The 18,026-nt window shown below is 37.8% G+C and overlaps 2 protein-coding genes across 2 annotated transcripts; both read right to left on the bottom strand.

Moving 5' to 3' along the window:
* Positions 1 to 1,912: 1,912 nt before the first annotated feature.
* LOC103505363 (inositol-trisphosphate 3-kinase homolog) lies at positions 1,913 to 5,029 on the bottom strand. Its single transcript, XM_026820691.1, has 5 exons — positions 5,014 to 5,029; positions 4,732 to 4,868; positions 3,345 to 3,643; positions 2,781 to 2,943; positions 1,913 to 2,074 (listed from the first exon to the last, which is right to left on the bottom strand). Exons 1-5 carry the CDS (start codon positions 5,027 to 5,029, stop codon positions 1,928 to 1,930), a joined length of 762 nt encoding a protein of 253 aa, XP_026676492.1. The 3' UTR covers positions 1,913 to 1,927.
* A 7,101-nt stretch (positions 5,030 to 12,130) lies between these two features.
* Positions 12,131 to 13,520, bottom strand: LOC103505362 (inositol-trisphosphate 3-kinase homolog). The gene is made up of 4 exons (XM_026820690.1): positions 13,516 to 13,520; positions 13,021 to 13,225; positions 12,506 to 12,679; positions 12,131 to 12,208 (listed from the first exon to the last, which is right to left on the bottom strand). Exons 1-4 carry the CDS (start codon positions 13,518 to 13,520, stop codon positions 12,131 to 12,133), a joined length of 462 nt encoding a protein of 153 aa, XP_026676491.1.
* Positions 13,521 to 18,026: the final 4,506 nt, after the last annotated feature.

Genomic DNA, 18,026 nt, shown 5'->3' with positions numbered 1-18,026 from the left:
CTCTCCCAAGAGAGTATGCAATTAACACTGCGACCTCTGTAGATCTATTGTGACCAGTATTTTTTCTCTAAACACATAAGGTTCGTTCTCGGAACGGCTGGCTTTCTCCTATCCTATTCTCCTTCTCTCTTTGATTTCGAGACGATAACCTTCGCTGTTACAGTTGCCTTAGAAATTATAGAAATAGAAAGAAAGCCTTGAATAAAACGTTGCCAGTAGTTATTTGGTTATTTTACGTCACCCTGTATTCTGCATACAATAAGTTACAATAGTTTGAACCAGTGTGGTTCTATCCTATATGTGGTATTGCCCTATAAGTCATGATATACACATAGAAGAATATGCTATACAATTATACATTGTATAGTGGAATATGTTGTGTTTCATTCAAACTTCCTTGAATACAACTTACAGAATTGCGCTTTATTTTTATCAAGTAGACCAGCGCAGCAAGGGTTATAGTTTATTTGTAGTGTAAAACCAACAAGGGTTATTTAAAGTAGTTTACTTGTATCAAGTAAGCCCAGCGAATCCGGGAGGGTTATAGATACAGCTTTACGAGTTCTTTTTCGTTTGAATAACACACAATGTAAAATGGAATTCTGTGCTTATCTTGTAAACACACGGGCGAGGTGTCACCATTCAGGGGAAAAATATCAGATTTATTTGTAGTGTAAAACCAACAAGGGTTATTTAAAGTAGTTTACTTGTATCAAGTAAGCCCAGCGAATCCGGGAGGGTTATAGATATATACAGCTTTACGAGTTCTTTTTCGTTTGAATAACACACAATGTAAAATGGAATTCTGTGCTTATCTTGTAAACACATGGGCGGGGTGTCACCATTCAGGGGAAAAATATCAGGAAATATCAGAAGTTTTTTGTTGCTCCTAAACTCATGTCGCTCCTAAAAAGGGGAACGATTGTGAGAATCGATTCTGATTGTGTGAATCAAGAGTTGAAGGAGAAGAACTTATCAGGATATGAGGTACACAATAGAATAGAATATACCTTGTTAATACTACCAGCATAGGACTGAAAAGTCCCTTTACTCTCGCAGTCTAAACAAGGTCTCATATATTTCATTGGTAATAACTGATAACATTACATTTTATGGAACAATAGGGAAGGGGGACTGACAAACGCCGACCTTATTTACTGTTGAGATAAAGGTACTACATGTCCTATTTCGACAGTCTAAAATCTAAATAAAGCACTATACTATATACTCCTAAACTCATGTCGCTCCTAAAAAGGGGAACGATTGTGAGAATCGATTCTGATTGTGTGAATCGATTCTGATTGTGTGAATCGATTCAGATTGTGAGAATCAAGAGTTGAAGGAGAAGAATTTATCAGGATATGAGGTACACAATAGGGAAGGGGGACTGACAAACGCCGACCCTATTTACTGTTGAGATAAAGGTACTACATGTCCTATTTCGACAGTCTAAAATCTAAATAAAGCACTATACTATTTAAATAGGAAATAGCTAGGAAGAAGATTTCATTACAGTGGTTCTCAGGTTCTTACCTTCATGGCTTCTATTCGGAATCCCTGACTCGATGTGCTGCTTTGCTGTTCCCGGAACTGCATGTACCTCAGTTTGGTGACCGCTTTCAGTTCATGTTCTTCGCCTAAACTCATGTCGCTCCTAAAAAGGGGAACGATTGTGAGAATCGATTCTGATTGTGTGAATCGATTCTGATTGTGTGAATCGATTCTGATTGTGTGAATCAGAGTTGAAGGAGAAGAACTTATCAGGATATGAGGTACACAATAGGGAAGGGGGACTGACAAACGCCGACCCTATTTACTGTTGAGATAAAGGTACTACATGTCCTATTTCGACAGTCTAAAATCTAAATAAAGCACTATACTATTTAAATAGGAAATAGCTAGGAAGAAGATTTCATTACAGTGGTTCTCAGGTTCTTACCTTCATGGCTTCTATTCGGAATCCCTGACTCGATGTGCTGCTTTGCTGTTCCCGGAACTGCATGTACCTCAGTTTGGTGACCGCTTTCAGTTCATGTTCTTCGGATGATGGGGCTAAGGGATCTACGGCTAACATCTGTGGGAGTAGAAAAAAGAGGGGTGAGATTGGGAAACGCTGGCTAATAAATATAATAATTGCTAGTTGATAATACAGTTTTTATTTGAACATTGTTGCTAGAACTAGAAACACCAGCCTAGTAAGATTGGTTGGTAGCGTGTCTGCCTTGTCTGCTAGGTCACAGGTTCGATTCCCGCCCGAGGCGGATTATATCCTGGACGGATAATGTTCGTCTTCGGAACGGCTGGGTTTCTCCTATCCTCTCTGGCTTCTCTCTTCGATTTCGGGACGATAAGACCTTGGCAGTTGCAGTTTCATGTTCTTCGGATGATGGGGCTAAGGGATCTACGGCTAACATCTGTGGGAGTAGAAAAAAGAGGGGTGAGATTGGGAAACGCTGGCTAGTAAATATAATAATTGCTAGTTGATAATACAGTTTTTATTTGAACATTGTTGCTAGAACTAGAAACGCCAGCCTAGTAAGATTGGTTGGTAGCGTGTCTGCCTTATAGGTGCTAGGTCACGGGTTCGATTCCCGCCCGAGGCGGATTATATCCTGAACGGACAATGTTCGTCTTCGGAACGGCTGGCTTTCTCCTATCCTTTCTTGCTTCTCTCTTCGATTTCAGGACGATAAGACCTTGGCAGTTGCAGTTTGCTCTATCAAACTTCTTAAAAAAACTAACTTAATAATCAAATGAATTTTTCGAACCCAGGACCTTACCTTATTGTAGAGATCAGTCCTAGCGGCAGTGTTCTGTACTTCACACTCGAGGAAAGTGCGTGTGCCCATTTTGATGTCCATGACTTGTGGATCGCGAAACCCGTGCAGTAAGTCTTGAAGCTCTATGAACGTTTGACCGTTGTACTCTACCTCACCCAAATATCTGTGGAACAAATCAATAGATTTGATGACAAATAAAAATCATGAGGTTATGTCTTAACCCCTTAAACAATTCTCCATTTTGATCCTGCTATCTGGCTTATAGATCATAGCACACATTTAATGAGACATTTTGTCCTACCTAAGTATCCTCTTGGTCGTCGTTTTCTTCTTTCAGTTCGCCCATTCCTCAACAGACACCCCCAAACAAAACACCCACACCCCAAATAAGATTCCAATATCCTCCTATCTAATGCCTCCTCCCTTCTCTCTAAGCGGGAACAAATTACCGGTCCCTTGGATTCCCAAATAGACAGGTTCGACTGTATTTGCAACATAATCTAATTCCTTGGGAAGCCCAGAAGCCCAAATCTCCACAGTGTGGACGCCCCTTTCTCCACTCACCTAGGAACTATATCTCTCAGGTCTGCCTCGCGACCCAGCGCCTCGTACACATCACGCTCGCCCCCGCCGCTACACTTCTTCCAAATCGTGCCCGGGCCGGCGGGCGCGAAACAGTCCGGATGCCCCGACAGCTGGAACCAGCGGGGCGGGACCGCGGGCGTAGCCCCGCTGAGCGGCGAAGCATCCTCGGTCCCCGTGGAACGGTAGACACCGGCGGGCGAACAAGTTCCGCTCGCGGGACAAGTTCCCCCTGAGCGGAGCAGAATGTCCGAGGCGGGCGCTGTGAGCTCGAGCGCGTTCTGGAAAAACGGGATTAGAATTCAATTAATTGTGATTTTTCCCACCATTACTCATTTGTATTAGGACGTGTCACCAAAATTATCGTATGCATGAATGCTTGTCACAAATATTGTTCCCTGGCTTAATGCGTTATTTACGGAGATATTAACGATACAAATGGAGAATCCGTCAATTTAGTACGTTACTATGAATCCCTGTCCACCTGTTTCTTTCTATCGCCGCGCCGAATTTTCCTCCAAAAACAACACGAACAACAAAACAAACAAAAACACACCACCAACAACAACAACCACCACAACAACGGTGGACAAACAATTTTCTCTCACCTGATCGCCTTATTTCCTAAATCTTTTGACTTGGAATCGAACCACCAACCTGCGCTATCCACTACACCACTGAGGTTGATTATTGATTGAAAATACATTCTGCATCAGAAAATTTGGCACATCCACTAATGATCGTGTTCTTTAGAGCTCAGATATACATAGTATGTAAGTAATAAATAATAATATGTACTTAATATCTCCATTATAAAAAGCTTTATTTTACACAGTTGGTCTTTCTAATATTATCCACGAATAGGGGTTAAACTATCCGCGGATATCAAAATAAGCATGCAAACATTAATGTGGTCAATTTGACGTGATTATTGATCAACTTATTAAATAGGTTAGAACACACGTTGATATGAGGATAAGCATGTGAATATTGAACCATATTCCCACGTGACAGGTGAATATCCAATAATGTTAAAAAAAAAAAATAATAATAATAATAATAATAAAAAAAATCAATGGTTTCCTATTGGATAAGCGTAGTGATTTCTAATGATTTTTCCTTTAGTTCGTCTGACTGTTCGTTCCACCATAACTGTAGTCCGATTTTGTTTAAATTTGGCAAACATGAAAGACACCTACAAAGGGACGGTTATCCATTAACCTTAGGGCGGGGTAGGGTCTTGGCAATCTATTACATACACAGCATTTGGTTAAGCTCATATAAATCTACATTAGGTGGGTACTGGGTAAACTGGGTTCTGCGTATGAATGTATTAGCAAAGCTTTATGAAGGGATTGTTTGTTCTTACCAATGCGAGGAACTTTAGGAGGGAGTTGTCTTCTTTTCTCTTGAACTTCTTGCTGGGAGACGTGGGACAAATTGTGGACCGCCATGTTTCTGTACTCTGTGAACAAGAAGATGAAAATGGGGGCCATTGGAAAAAGTCTACTCAGACATGTTCGTTCTCGGAACGACTGGCTTCCCCTATCCTGTCTTTCTTATCTCTTCGATTTCGGGACCATAAGACCTTAGCAGTTACAGTTCCCTCTGTCAAACCACTTAAAAAGTGATTTTTTATTTATTTACACGCTAAGCAGCAAGGCCATGTGTGTAAAAAGTGAATTAGGGCTAAGTACGGCCCCACCCCCCCACTAAATTTTCTCACAGATTCATCGATAAGCCAATTCCCTAGGTCAGCGGTTCGCAAACTTTTTTTTTTTTTTTGCGAGGCCCCTTTTTCACTTTCCTTATCCTACAGGAAGGAAGGAAGGTCATGTAATCGGGTCAAATTTTCGATGGTCAGTTTTTATTTGAATTGTGAAGGCTCCGCGGCCCCTTTACAGTATGTGGTTTTTCCCGTGGGTCTTGAAGTCCTTCAAGGCCCTCTCGGGGGCCGCGGACCCCAGTTTGGGAATCGCTGACCTAGGTGAAACCCACTAAAAGCAAATGTAGGCTGAATATGAATACCTAGGCTGATATCAGATATGTTTAGACATGCAGGCTCTTATTTTGTCTCCTTACTGTGGACCGGACTCCAAAAGTTCGAGGCATCCACCACCCCAAATCCTGGACACGGCCCTGTGATAAGGTAGGTAGCTATCTAGCTAGTCGTCAAATGGAGGGTAAAACCTCCGTCTAGTGGAGGTTAGTGGAGCGACCCTCCACTTTTACCCTCCGTCACTAAAAACCGTAACTGTGACGTTGATCCTGTACTTATTAACCAAAACAAAAACAACTTTCATTACAATTTAGACATGATTATTGAATAAGCTGATATCAGATATACCTACCTACATATGTTAAGACATCATTATTTTTACCTGAGTGCATACAACATCCCAGATTATGTTGATTGGTGTTGACGCACTTTAATCAATTAAAATAATAAAAAAGAAATAAATAAATGTTTTTACCCATAACAAGGAGTTTTTTTTTTTTATTCTTTTTTTTTCGCATGCCATGCTTCGTGGCATGCGAAGAAGTTTGGCATAAATTGAGATTCAGACAGGCAGGTAATGGTCACTGGGCAGATAATTATGTACATATTATGCCTAATGCCTACATGTTATGCCTATCTAGTTACTTACATAATTATAAATCCATATGACGATAAAGTGGACATTGAAAAGCAAATTAACGTACGAGTACACGTTAATAACACCTAGGCTCTACCTTAGCTAGCAACAGTTTTTCCCCCTTTACGAAACATAAAATAGGTAGTAAAATAGGATCTAATATTAATTTTCATTTTACACTGATTTCTTTGACTTCTTTAGGTGTTATGATCATCCTTGAGAAGTATATCAGTCGTTTGTGAGAGGCAACACCACATTCACATATAGGTAGTAAAATAGGATCTAATATTAATTTTCATTTTATTGCTATTCTTTAAGCTCTAGCAGTTGGTAATTTTGGCATAGTTACCTACATAATATGCTTATGATATGGTATATGGTAGCGTAGTGGTCAAGACGCTCGTCTGGTAAACAGGAGGGCGTGGGTTCGATCACAGCCGAGGCATGGAATTTTATCCTCATTTATTTGAGACTTTGACCACATAATAATGGAGCTCTAAGGGTTAGTTGATACAGAACGCCTCCAATTTTATCCTCATTTATTTGAGACTTTGACCACATAATAATGGAGCTCTAAGGGTTAGGTGTTAGAAAGTATATTTTCTAGAAAAAAAGAGGGGGCATTAGAGACTTTGGAGCTCAAGTACCAGCAGCATGTAAATCCTAAAATATGAAACAAAAAATGGAGGAGGAGAAAGAAAAGTCGTTCAATGAATGAGAGAGAGAGAGAGAGAGAGAGAGAGAGAGAGAGAGAGAGAGAGAGAGAGAGATAGAGAGAGAGGGAGGTGTGGAGAAAAGCTGACTTAAATAAAGTTGCGAAAGGAGTAAAGGGGGGAAACTGTGGAGAAGAGGAGGCGAAAAAAAGAAGAGGAAGAAGAACGAGGATGAGGAGGAGGAGAAGGAGGAGGAAAAGGAGGAGAAGACGAAAAGAAGGTTTTGCAAATCAGAGAAAGAGAGGTGAAGAAAAGCTGACTTAAATAAAGTTGCGAAGGGAGTGAAGGTGACAAAAGAGGAAGGAGGAGGAGGAGAAGGAAGGAGAAAAGAAAAGTCAAAAGTGTTGGGAACAAAAATTTTCGGGATCAATGTCGGGAAGTATTAAGAAATAAACACTACAGGGTGGATCCGAACCTAGGTTCCAATATGATATTCTTGAGTCTGGACAAATTCATACCTTATTGGACATTATTTTTGTAAACAGTAGACATTGTTTCCTAGTAAATTTAATTTCTAGATCAGACAACAAATTTAAAGCCCCGCCCACCTCTGTGGCTGAGTGGTCAAGAGCACTGCCTCTCAACCTGGAGGTGCTGGGTTCGAATCTCGGCCAGGGCGGAAATTTTCTGACCAAACTTTTCCTTTCTTGGATAGACATGGGTGTAAAAGTAAGTGCCTTTGAAGTAATGCAAAAAAGCAGTGCCAATCTTTTTTTTTTTTTTTTTTTTTTTTTTTTAAAAGGACGTGTTTCAGTTGATGTCACTCGATCATAGTGCATTTTTACACACAATTAGATATGGCTGAATAAATGGCTGATCAGAGTAAATTTAAATTGTAAATTAGAAATGTCTGATTAGTGATTAGACTGGATAGTATTAGGATAGTATGATAAACAAATAGAGCTTACACAGGTAGGTAGGACACTAGTAGGTCATAACCATGTAGGTAACAATATGCTACATCAGTAGGTATAATTACAATGAGTGTTATGTTCCATAAAGTACGTCAGCGCCTCGGTTGAGAAATTGATATCTCCACTGTTATTCAATTTCTAAGTGAATGACTTTAACAATAGCAGGTAAAAATAGAACAGAGTTCAATAGAGAATGCCTTGGTTATACATAATGCCAAAATGAGGCGCAACTGATCTATTGGATAAATCAACTGAAGAGTAGCTAAAGGGAGATTAAGAGTGTGTTCCATTGACTGAGTAGTCCACTGAAAAGAATAGTTCGTTTAACTTACTCTTCACACAACTCTAACTCGATGCACTCACTGCACAAGGCACACATGGGCAAGTGACATGATCGTGTGAAATGACCTTGGTTCTGTCACTCTGCTAATCAATTCACTAAATTAGGAAATGCACCATGCGTTGCACTGTGAGGTTCCCACATACTTCACACTACAATATATAATCAACAAGCTGGGTCCGTCCCTCCGGGAATTTTTTAGCCCGTAGTTTATTCGATCGTGGTTAAAGAATACCTAAGAGATAAAACAGTAAAAAAAAAAAAAAAAAAAAAAATCAAAAATTAAAAATCCGAATTGTAATGTAAGAAATTATTAGAAATTAAAATTGCACTAGTCCTCAATCAAGTCAGCAATGTTGAAAAGGGAAGGACGGACTAAAAAGCATAAGAAATTAATCAGATTTGTTAAAAAATAAAAATATTCCTTACTTATTACTTTCTATTTTTTAAATATTTTTTCTCGTTTTTTTTTTATATATATAATTATAGAAACAACTTTTTAGCAATTCTGTCCTTCTTGAGTGTGAATTAATTTGAACTGATTTATTGTTTATTGATGTTCCTTTGGGCTTTAATCTTATTCGTTACGGCAATATCAGGGTTCAAGATCACAATTTGAAACTGAGGATTTGAACTGATTATTTAAATTACTTACTTATTACTATCTATTTTTTAAATATTTTTTCTCGTTTTTTTATAGAAACAACTTTTTCGCTATTCTGTCCTTCTTGAGTGTGAATTAATTTGAACTGATTTATTGATGTTTCTTCGGGCTTTAATCTTATTCGTTACGGCAATTTCAGAGTTCAAGATCACAATTTGAAACTGAGGATTTGAACTGATTATTTAAATTAAAGGTTATTCGAACTTTCTTCTCATTACTTGGGTTTATTGTGTTCAATAGGATTATTGCAGAGTTCAAAACGATTTAGCCATCAATAAGTACACGTCTGATTTGTACGAGAAAAACCTTGGGTTTATTGTGTTCAATAGGATTATTGCAGAGTTCAAAACGATTTAGCCATCAATAAGTACACGTCTGATTTGTACGAGAAAAATAGATAGTACTTGAACAGGAGTTGCAGTTTCAGGTAGATGAAATTCACCAGAACTATGTTGCCAGAGGTGCACATTAATCTATCCATCCGGTTGGTTGCAAAGTCCCGAAAGTCTCAAAATAAAATAAAAATTAAATTAGGAAAGAATTGGAGTATTTTTTAAATTGGAAATACCATTTTAAATTGTACACAATTTTTTGTTAAAAATCAAAACCATTGGAAAACTCGAGAGTTTTAATGCCTATTTATTCAATTCGGAAAGCTATTGGCTTTATTTTAGCTAAAACACAACTGATTGTCATAGGGGGTTTCTCAAAAACATCACTTGGTTGGATAAGGTAATGATTATATTCAATAGAAGTTGGGGGGGGCTAAATACGGCCGTGAATGTTAGACCCCCCCCCCTAAAATAAATGTTGAAAAAAGTGTATTAAAAAGACAGAATAATGAACTTGGTGGAGAAAATCTTATATTTATTCCCTTCTAATCGCCGGTAAAATATTTGATCGTAAAGACCATTTTGTGTTGCACATTGCATAGTTGGAAATCATTTTAGGAGGATAAAGAGGGACCCCCCCCAAAAATAAATGTTGAAAAAAGTGTATTAAAAAGACAGAATAATAAACTTGGTGGAGAAAATCTTATATTTATTCCCTTCTAATCGCCTGTAAAATATTTGATCATAAAGACCATTTTGAGTTGCACATTGCATACTTGGAATTAATTTTAGGAGTCAACACCTTTTGGAGTTCCATTGATTTCGCTTGAACCTGTCAGCCTTGCTAGCTTGGTTGGTACTGTTGGTAGCGTGTCTGCCCTTTAAGCGCTAGGCCGCAGGTTCGATTCCCGCGCGGGGCGAATTTTATCCTGAACGGATAATGTTCGTTCTTCGAACGGCTGGGTTTCTCCTATCCTCTCTTCGATTTCGTAACGATAAGACCTTAGCAGTTACAGTTCCCTCTATCAAACCTCTTAAAAAAGCAGCAGATGGTTCTTTTCTTCAGAAAGTAAAAAAAAACCCCCTAACCATAGGTATAAGTGGCTACCGTCCATACAAGTCTCATTGTTATTATGTATTACGATAAGACCTTAGCAGTTACAGTTCCCTCTATCAAACCTCTTAAAAAAGCAGCAGATGGTTCTTTTCTTCAGAAAGTAAAAAAAAAAAACCCCTAACCATAGGTATAAGTGGCTACCGTCCATACAAGTCTCATTGTTATTATGTATTAGAAACTGGATAAAATTCCAGTCGAACTAAAAGGTGACTCAATAATGCTTAGTGCCATGAAGGTAGGAAGCCACCTCGAAATAAAAAAAGAAAAAATAATCAAACAAACATAATTTTAAATTGGGTAAAAGTGTATTTTAATTTAATTAATGATTTTATTGGAATATTTTGATGGACTTTTTGTAAAATTACAAATAAATAAAATGACTTAATTCTCCCTCAGTCCACAGATTTCTAGATAGAGGGGCTCTGGGGGTAAATATTGTTTTCCAAAAACGGCATTAATCTTTTCGAGTTCTTATAAAATGCAATCTTTCACAGATGGTGCACCAAGGAGAGAAAATGTATAAATTTTATAAGGGCACGAAAAAAAAAAAAAAAAGGGGGCCCAAAGAGAAAAAAATTATAAATTTTTTAAGAAAAAAAAAAAAAAAAAAAAAAAAAAAAAAAAAAAAATCAATGCCATTTTTCTCAGAAGATTTTTGCTTAATCTCTTCTAAAAATTCTCTTCAATAAAAACAACACAGTATCTAAATACAAATTAAATAAAATTTCACAAAAGTCCGTCACAGGTCATTTTACACTGACGTTTTTAACTTACGGCAGTAAACATAACCTCCAAAATAATCACACATAATGAAAGTTTAATTAAATAAATATAATAAAAAGACCTAGCTTTACAATATTTTACATAGGGGTGTGTACAATGGAGAAGATTTTACAAATAAAATAAATAGAAAATAAATTTTATAAACAAATAATAAATTTCACACACTTACAAAAATTAGAAAACCTAAATAAATAATATAATAAATAGGTAGTGAGTTTCAATTAATTCATTTGGATTGGTAAATGTAAAGAATATATATATGTCGGTATGTTTGGAGAAAATTTAATTAAGTCATAAACTACATTTGTATAATGCAGTATTTTAGTTTTCTTTTATTATTGAGAATAAATAAGTAAAGTACAAAATGAGGGCTGAAAGCAAACAGATTATCTGACAGTATTTCAAACAGATGTACATAATATAAAATTTCATGGTAAAAATTTGCAATTTTTTTTCTTTATAATGTTAATAAATGAATTTTAAATAACTTTTTTTTTCTTTTTTATGGACTAGTCGACTAGTTTTGAAGGAAACTTGAAAGCTTCCATTATCAAAAAATTGCATACAGTATAAAAGTAAGAAAATAATATAATTAATTACAATTTTATTGCAAGGCCCCGCCATTGGCTTCCACATGAGGAAGTGACATGTTTGTTCTGTATGTAAGTTCAATTCTACAGGGTGTCACCACACCAGAAGTTAGGATAGAAGTTCATTTATACAGGTTGTAAACCCTCGCAAAAGAATAACATTCAAACAGAAAATTTAGCAGAAAGGCGTTTTTTTTTATTTTTTTAAGAGGTTTGACAGAGGGAACTGCTAAGGTCTTATCGTCCCGAAATCGAAGAGAGAAGAAAGACAGGATAGGAGAAAGCCAGCCGTTCCAAGAACGAACGTTATTCCATCAGGTAATTTTATTGTTAAAATTTAGTTACAAAAAACTTCAAAAATTCAACACAAGTTAAACATATAAAAAACATAAAAATCAGAAACCATAAAACATAAGAGATACAAATTGAATCATTTTCAGTACCTAAGCATTTACAATTTAATACAAAAATGTACACTGTGTAAATCATTCTTCCAAAAAACACAATAATACCCTAAATAATGAGGTTTCATTGGGATTCAAAATAAAGTTAATTTAAACAATAGAAGTTCGAATTTTAAGTACTACAGCCATTATACACTTCTCTTGAAACGTAAATGTAGCTTCAATTTCTAGCTATGGATGTCCAATATTCTAATTCAGTTAGACATACATGATAACTATATGGTACTATTCGTTGTTAGGGAGTGAGCAGTGAGGTTGTTGTTGGTTGAGAGATGGGGAATGGATTCCAAGCTCTGAAAGTGAAAAAAAAAGAACAAAAGATATTAGATGAGGCCTTTTTCGGAAGATTTTTCAAGAGCTTTTTTCAAAAGGTTTTTTTAAGGGCTTTTTTTAGAGGCTTTTCAAAGGCCCCACCCAGAAGATTTTTCCAAGGATATTTTCTGAAGATTTTCCAAGGATTTTTTTTTCTTTTAATTTTTAAGGCCTTTCTTTTAGAAGATTTTTGTAGGAAAAATATTTATTTCCTCAGCAAATTGCGGCTCAATTCCGCTAGTAAATTATATTTAATTAAAATGGGCTGAGTTACTTACCAGTATAAGTTGGTCGATGCCATACAGAAAGCCCTCCTCATGATTGCCGGGGGCCCAGGGAGTTCTATGGTTCACTTTCAGTCCGCTAGGTAGCGCCCGAGTCTTGGCAAAGTCGATAAGCCACGCCCCCGCCCTGCACTCGTCATAGATGATCAGAATGGACGAACCCACGATCTGCGGAGAAGAAAGGCACTTGTGGTTAGTTGAGCTGCTGGAAAAATGGTCAGTTTTTTTTTTCTTTCAAGGGCAATCTTTTCCAATACGATTGATTGCCTTCAATTGTATTTATCACATCAAAAAAGGTTAAGATATTGAGAATAGCAACCAAAAGCATAGCATAGAGATTCCCTCTCTTCTTCCTCTTCTTCTTCTTTTTTTTTTTCAAGTCTGTGGCGATTTTTCAAGGAAATTAAAAGTAATTGCTGGTAAATATCACGATTTTATAACCAAAATTAAAAGAAGATTTAATATTATTAATACAATTTAGAAGAAATAATAATAAAAGGAAATCTCACCTCATGAGTCTGCAGATATTTCGAGTGCTCCAGCCGCCTCCTCATGTCCCTCAGTCTCGTTAGGAGTTTAACCCTTACTTCTTCTCGGTCTCCCAGGAACATGGCCAGCGTATTGTTAACCTCTAGGGGAGTGCGAACCGTCTTCAGATCTGTCACGGGAGGGGCGCCACGGAACTGTGAACAAAGAGGACAGACAAGGGTTAATCTTAATTAAAAAATAAATAAATATTTATTTAATTTTTTATTTATAAAAAAAAATAAATAAAGGGAAAACTTGTTAGTTTATATTATTTGAGGAAAATAATTAGGAGAGGTCAATTGTTGACATTGATAGACAATATTTAACAAGGTACTTTATTTACTTTTTCCAGATAACTTCCTTTAGATAAAATTCTTTATTGTGAGCTAAACTTTCTATCAATATTATCATATCTAGACAAGGCAAGGCTTAGTAGGCTAGGTGGAAGAGAACGTCTAGACTCCAAGAGCATTAACCTCATGGTTGTTTTATTATTATTATTATTATTATTTTTACTAATCACCTAATTAGCAATCTACAAAAAAAGTCATTTCCTATTATCAAAATTTCAACAGGGATAATGAACCCAGACAGAAACATTATTTACAATTTTACATACAGAAAGGTGAAAGGGGGGATAGCAGACTAATTGCCCATTGTGTGGGACTGGGAATTATAAATAGATATGTAGTAACTTCGTTAGTTACCTGAATTCGCGTGTAGATAACTCATCTACTGTCAATAGATAGGGATTTCATGTCAGTAGAGAGGGATTTAAGGTCAATAAAGGGATTTAATGTCAAAAGAGAGGGTTTTACTGTTGATAAAGAGGGATTTAATGGCAATAAAAAGGGATTTAATGTCAATAGAGGGGGATTTAATGACAATATCTAAATAATGGTCGGCTTAATAGATGTAGACAGAAGGAGAGTTTGGGAGATAAGATAAGAGACGAATTTCTCCTAAATAAAAGGTGTGTCTGGGATTCTTGTATAAATATAGAGGTCCTGCAATAGAGCATAGGGGAGGGTAACATCACAACTTCACCCCGTCTGAATGAGGCCGGGAAAGGCTAGCTGCGTGCAATTGCCCAGATGGTCACCCATCCTTTTAATGGCAATAAAAAGGGATTTAATGTCAATAGAGGGGGATTTAATGACAATATCTAAATAATGGTCGGCTTAATAGATGTAGACATGTAGACAGAAGGAGAGTTTGGGAGATAAGATAAGAGACGAATTTCTCCTAAATAAAAGGTGTGTCTGGGACTCTTGTATAAGTATAAAGGTCCTGCAATAGAGCATAGGGGAGGGTAACATCACAACTTCACCCCGTCTGAATGAGGCCGGCAAAGGCTAGCTGCGTGCAATTGCCCAGATGGTCACCCATCCAGATACCAACCACGCACAACGTTGCTCAACTTCAGAGGTTTGTCGGGAACTGTTCCAGTTAATAGCCACTGGCTACGCCACATTTTCTTTCCCAGACAATTAGGATCGATTTGCACACCTCAAAAGAGTTGTAGGCAATTAAATACGACCTCTACCTACAGTCCTACATAATATGTACAATATATCGATCTATCGATTCAATTTGAATTTTCTTCGGATTTGTATTTAATTAACTTTTTATAAGATTTGTACTGATTTGAATTTTGCCTCCGAGGGATCTATGTTACAGGGTGGTTCCGTTAAAAGTCACGGGGTATTACTAACACATACATTTTGCACCATATAAAACTGGTTTGAACCAAAAGAGACATTTTAAAACTACCATCTAGTATTGTGTATTGACCAGCTACCTTCGGATTTGTATTTAATTAACTTTTTATAAGATTTGTACTGATTTGAATTTTGCCTCCGAGGGATCTATGTTACAGGGTGGTTCCGATAAAAGTCACGGGGTGTTACTAACACATACATTTTGCACCATATAAAACTGGTTTGAACCAAAAGAGACATTTTAAAACTACCATCTCACACATGGCCGTGATGCTTAGCGTGTAATCAAATAAATAAAAAACTACCATCTAGTATTGACCAGCTAATAACTAAATTGTCAGCCTTTTTCTTTGGCTATTTCTCATTAGGACAAAAAGGTGTGCGCAAAATTTGCCGGCTAATCATTGCTCCAAGGGTTTTTTTTTGGGGTTGGGAATTTTTGACTGGATTATCAAGTTTCATTTTCAACATGGGTCTTTCTTCGGTTTTTCGTTTGGTTTTATACTTTTATTGACTTGCCACCAGAGATACATTCATAATGGTTTTCTCCAGATTCTTCTAAAGAACATTTGAAAAACAGAACCTTGTTTGGTCCCCCAAACGAACTGTATGTAAAATTGTACATGTTATCTTCTTAACACTTCATCCTTCATCTATTCGACCTTTTAAAGTTACTTTTCCGGAGTTTTGACCTCAGATTTGGATTTTTCACAACTTTTTACGTAGGAATCGACCTTTAATTAATAATATTTTCCGAATTGCAACTCCTCCATTGGCGAAAAGCTACCGTCTCCTCACATTAATCTCACCCAGTCTGAGTGAGGCCGGGAAAAGCCACAAGTGATTGTCCAGATGGTCACGCATCCGGATACTAACCAAGCGCAACGTTATTACAAATAAATAAAGTATCATTACAAATTACAAAAAACTTCAGTGACTCATTTCGATGTTAAGCCAAACGTCAAAATACCCAAGCCGAATTTTTTTATCCTAAACTTTATTCTAACTTTTGTTGGTGGACTGGAAACAAACCTAAACTTAATTCTAAACACATAAGGTTCGTTCTCGGAACGGCTGGCTTTCTCCTATCCTATTCTCCTTCTCTCTTTGATTTCGAGACGATAACCTTCGTGTTACAGTTGCCTTAGAAATAGAAAGAAAGCCTTGAATAAAACGCTGCCAGTAGTTATTTGGTTATTTTACGTCACCCTGTATTCTGGTTACAATAAGTTACAATAGTTTGAACCAGTGTGGTTCTATCCTATATGTGGTATTGCCCTATATGTCATGATATACACAGAGAAGAATATGCTATACAACACAGGATAGGAGAAAGCCAGCCGTTCCGAGAACGAACGTTATCCCATCAGGTTAAAATCCGCCCCGGGCGGGAATCGAACCCGCGGCCTAGCGCTTACAAGGCAGACGAACTACCGACCAAGCTAACTAGGCTGGCCAACTAGCAAAAGAATAACATCCAGAGAAATTTTACAGGAAAGACTGTCTGCCCATTTGACCAAATGCATTTCTATTGCACTTCAAATCCAATCGATTCTGTCCAACTAACTGGACTGGACTGCTACTGGATGCCAGTGGTGATTACAGAAGGCCCGTAGCTGGACTGTGTACGGGCCTTCTGTAATCCAGCCTCATATCACCAATGTACAGAATAGAAATCTCTTCAACATCGTCTGCGTGCTGTGTGCACCCCTTTTTTTCAAGAAGTTTGACAGAGGGAACTGTAACTGCTAAGGTCTTATCGTCCCGCCATCGTCTGCGTGCTGTGTGCACCCCTTTTTTTCAAGAGGTTTGACAGAGGGAACTGTAACTGCTAAGGTCTTATCGTCCCGAAATCGGAGAGAGAAGGAAGACAGGATAGCAGAAAGGACGGGAATAAAACCCGCGGCCCAGTGCTTACAAGGCAGACGCGCTACCAACCAAGCTAACTAGGCTGGCCAACATTGTCCTTACAAAGCTGTGTGCAGTGTGCACCTCGAAATAATTGGAAATTTTTGAAATAGCCAGCAGCACTTTAATTTTCCAGACGGTCACCCGTCTAGAAATTAACCACGCACGACGTTGCTTGGCTGTTACACGCTGTATATGTATGTAACAATCTGTACTTATACATATGTGTGTATATGTTTCTATGTATGTTAGGTCAAGCATTTAGTTTACATTGAATGTATGAGACGAGATAATGTACAATACCATTCTTCTGTGAATGTGCCCCAGTGGTGATCAACCTGGGTGTTGATTAGGTGGGACCGGGGATTTACAAGAAGAGATTTGATCGTCCCGAAATAGGACCTTAGAAAGCCACCCGAAATAGTACAGGAGAAAGTGGTACTATTCGTTGTTAGGGAGTGAGCAGTGAGGTTGTTGTTGGTTGAGAGATGGGGAATGGATTCCAAGCTCTGAAAGTGAAAAAAAGAGAACAAAAGATATTAGATGAGGCCTTTTTTCGGAAGATTTTTCAAGGGCTTTTTTCAAAAGGTTTTTTTAAGGGCTTTTTTTAGAGACTTTTCAAAGGCCCCACCCAGAAGATTTTTCCAAGGATATTTTCTGAAGATTTTCCAAGGAGTGGTGATCAACCTGGGTGTTGATTAGGTGGGACCGGGGATTTACAAGAAGAGATTTGATCGTCCCGAAATAGGACCTTAGAAAGCCATCCGAAATAGTACAGGAGAAAGCCAGCCCTTCCGAGAACGAACCTTATCTGTTTCGGACAAAGTTCACCCCAGGCGGAATTGAACCCGCGACCTAGCGCCTACAAGGCAGGCGCTTTAATCTCCAAGCTCACTAGGCTGGAAAACCCGAGTCCCTTTCCTGATTTGGTATACTTAGGGAAAAAATGTACCTTTGTTTGAGAAAAGCTCTTACAAATGTCCACCTCAACATACCTATATGTTTAATCACTGCTGGGACTCGAACCCTAGCCTCCTAGATCACTATTCCAACGTGCTATCTCTGGAAGATACTTGGTAAACTTGGAAAGAAAATAACTTTCTTAAAACGTACCAATTTGGTAACTATGCTTTATTTTTTTTCTTATATTAAACGTTGCCTTCTTCTTCTTCTTCTTTGCCTTATCGTGCCAAATGCCGGCATTAGAAGGGCCAAATGCTGGCGCAACTGCTGGTACAATTGTTGGCCCAACTGCTGGTACAATCGTTGGCGCAACTGCTGGTACAATAGTTGGCAGCACATTCGAAAGTCATTGGCAGCCAATTTGGTATCACAGCACTCCCAAACACAGTGCCACT

The sequence above is a fragment of the Diaphorina citri genome, unplaced genomic scaffold (genome assembly GCF_000475195.1).
Source record: "Diaphorina citri unplaced genomic scaffold, Diaci psyllid genome assembly version 1.1 scaffold168, whole genome shotgun sequence".
NCBI classification, from domain to species: domain Eukaryota; kingdom Metazoa; phylum Arthropoda; class Insecta; order Hemiptera; family Psyllidae; genus Diaphorina; species Diaphorina citri.
Note: the sequence above shows the minus strand (reverse complement) of the source record. Positions and strands in the feature narration are given on the sequence as shown.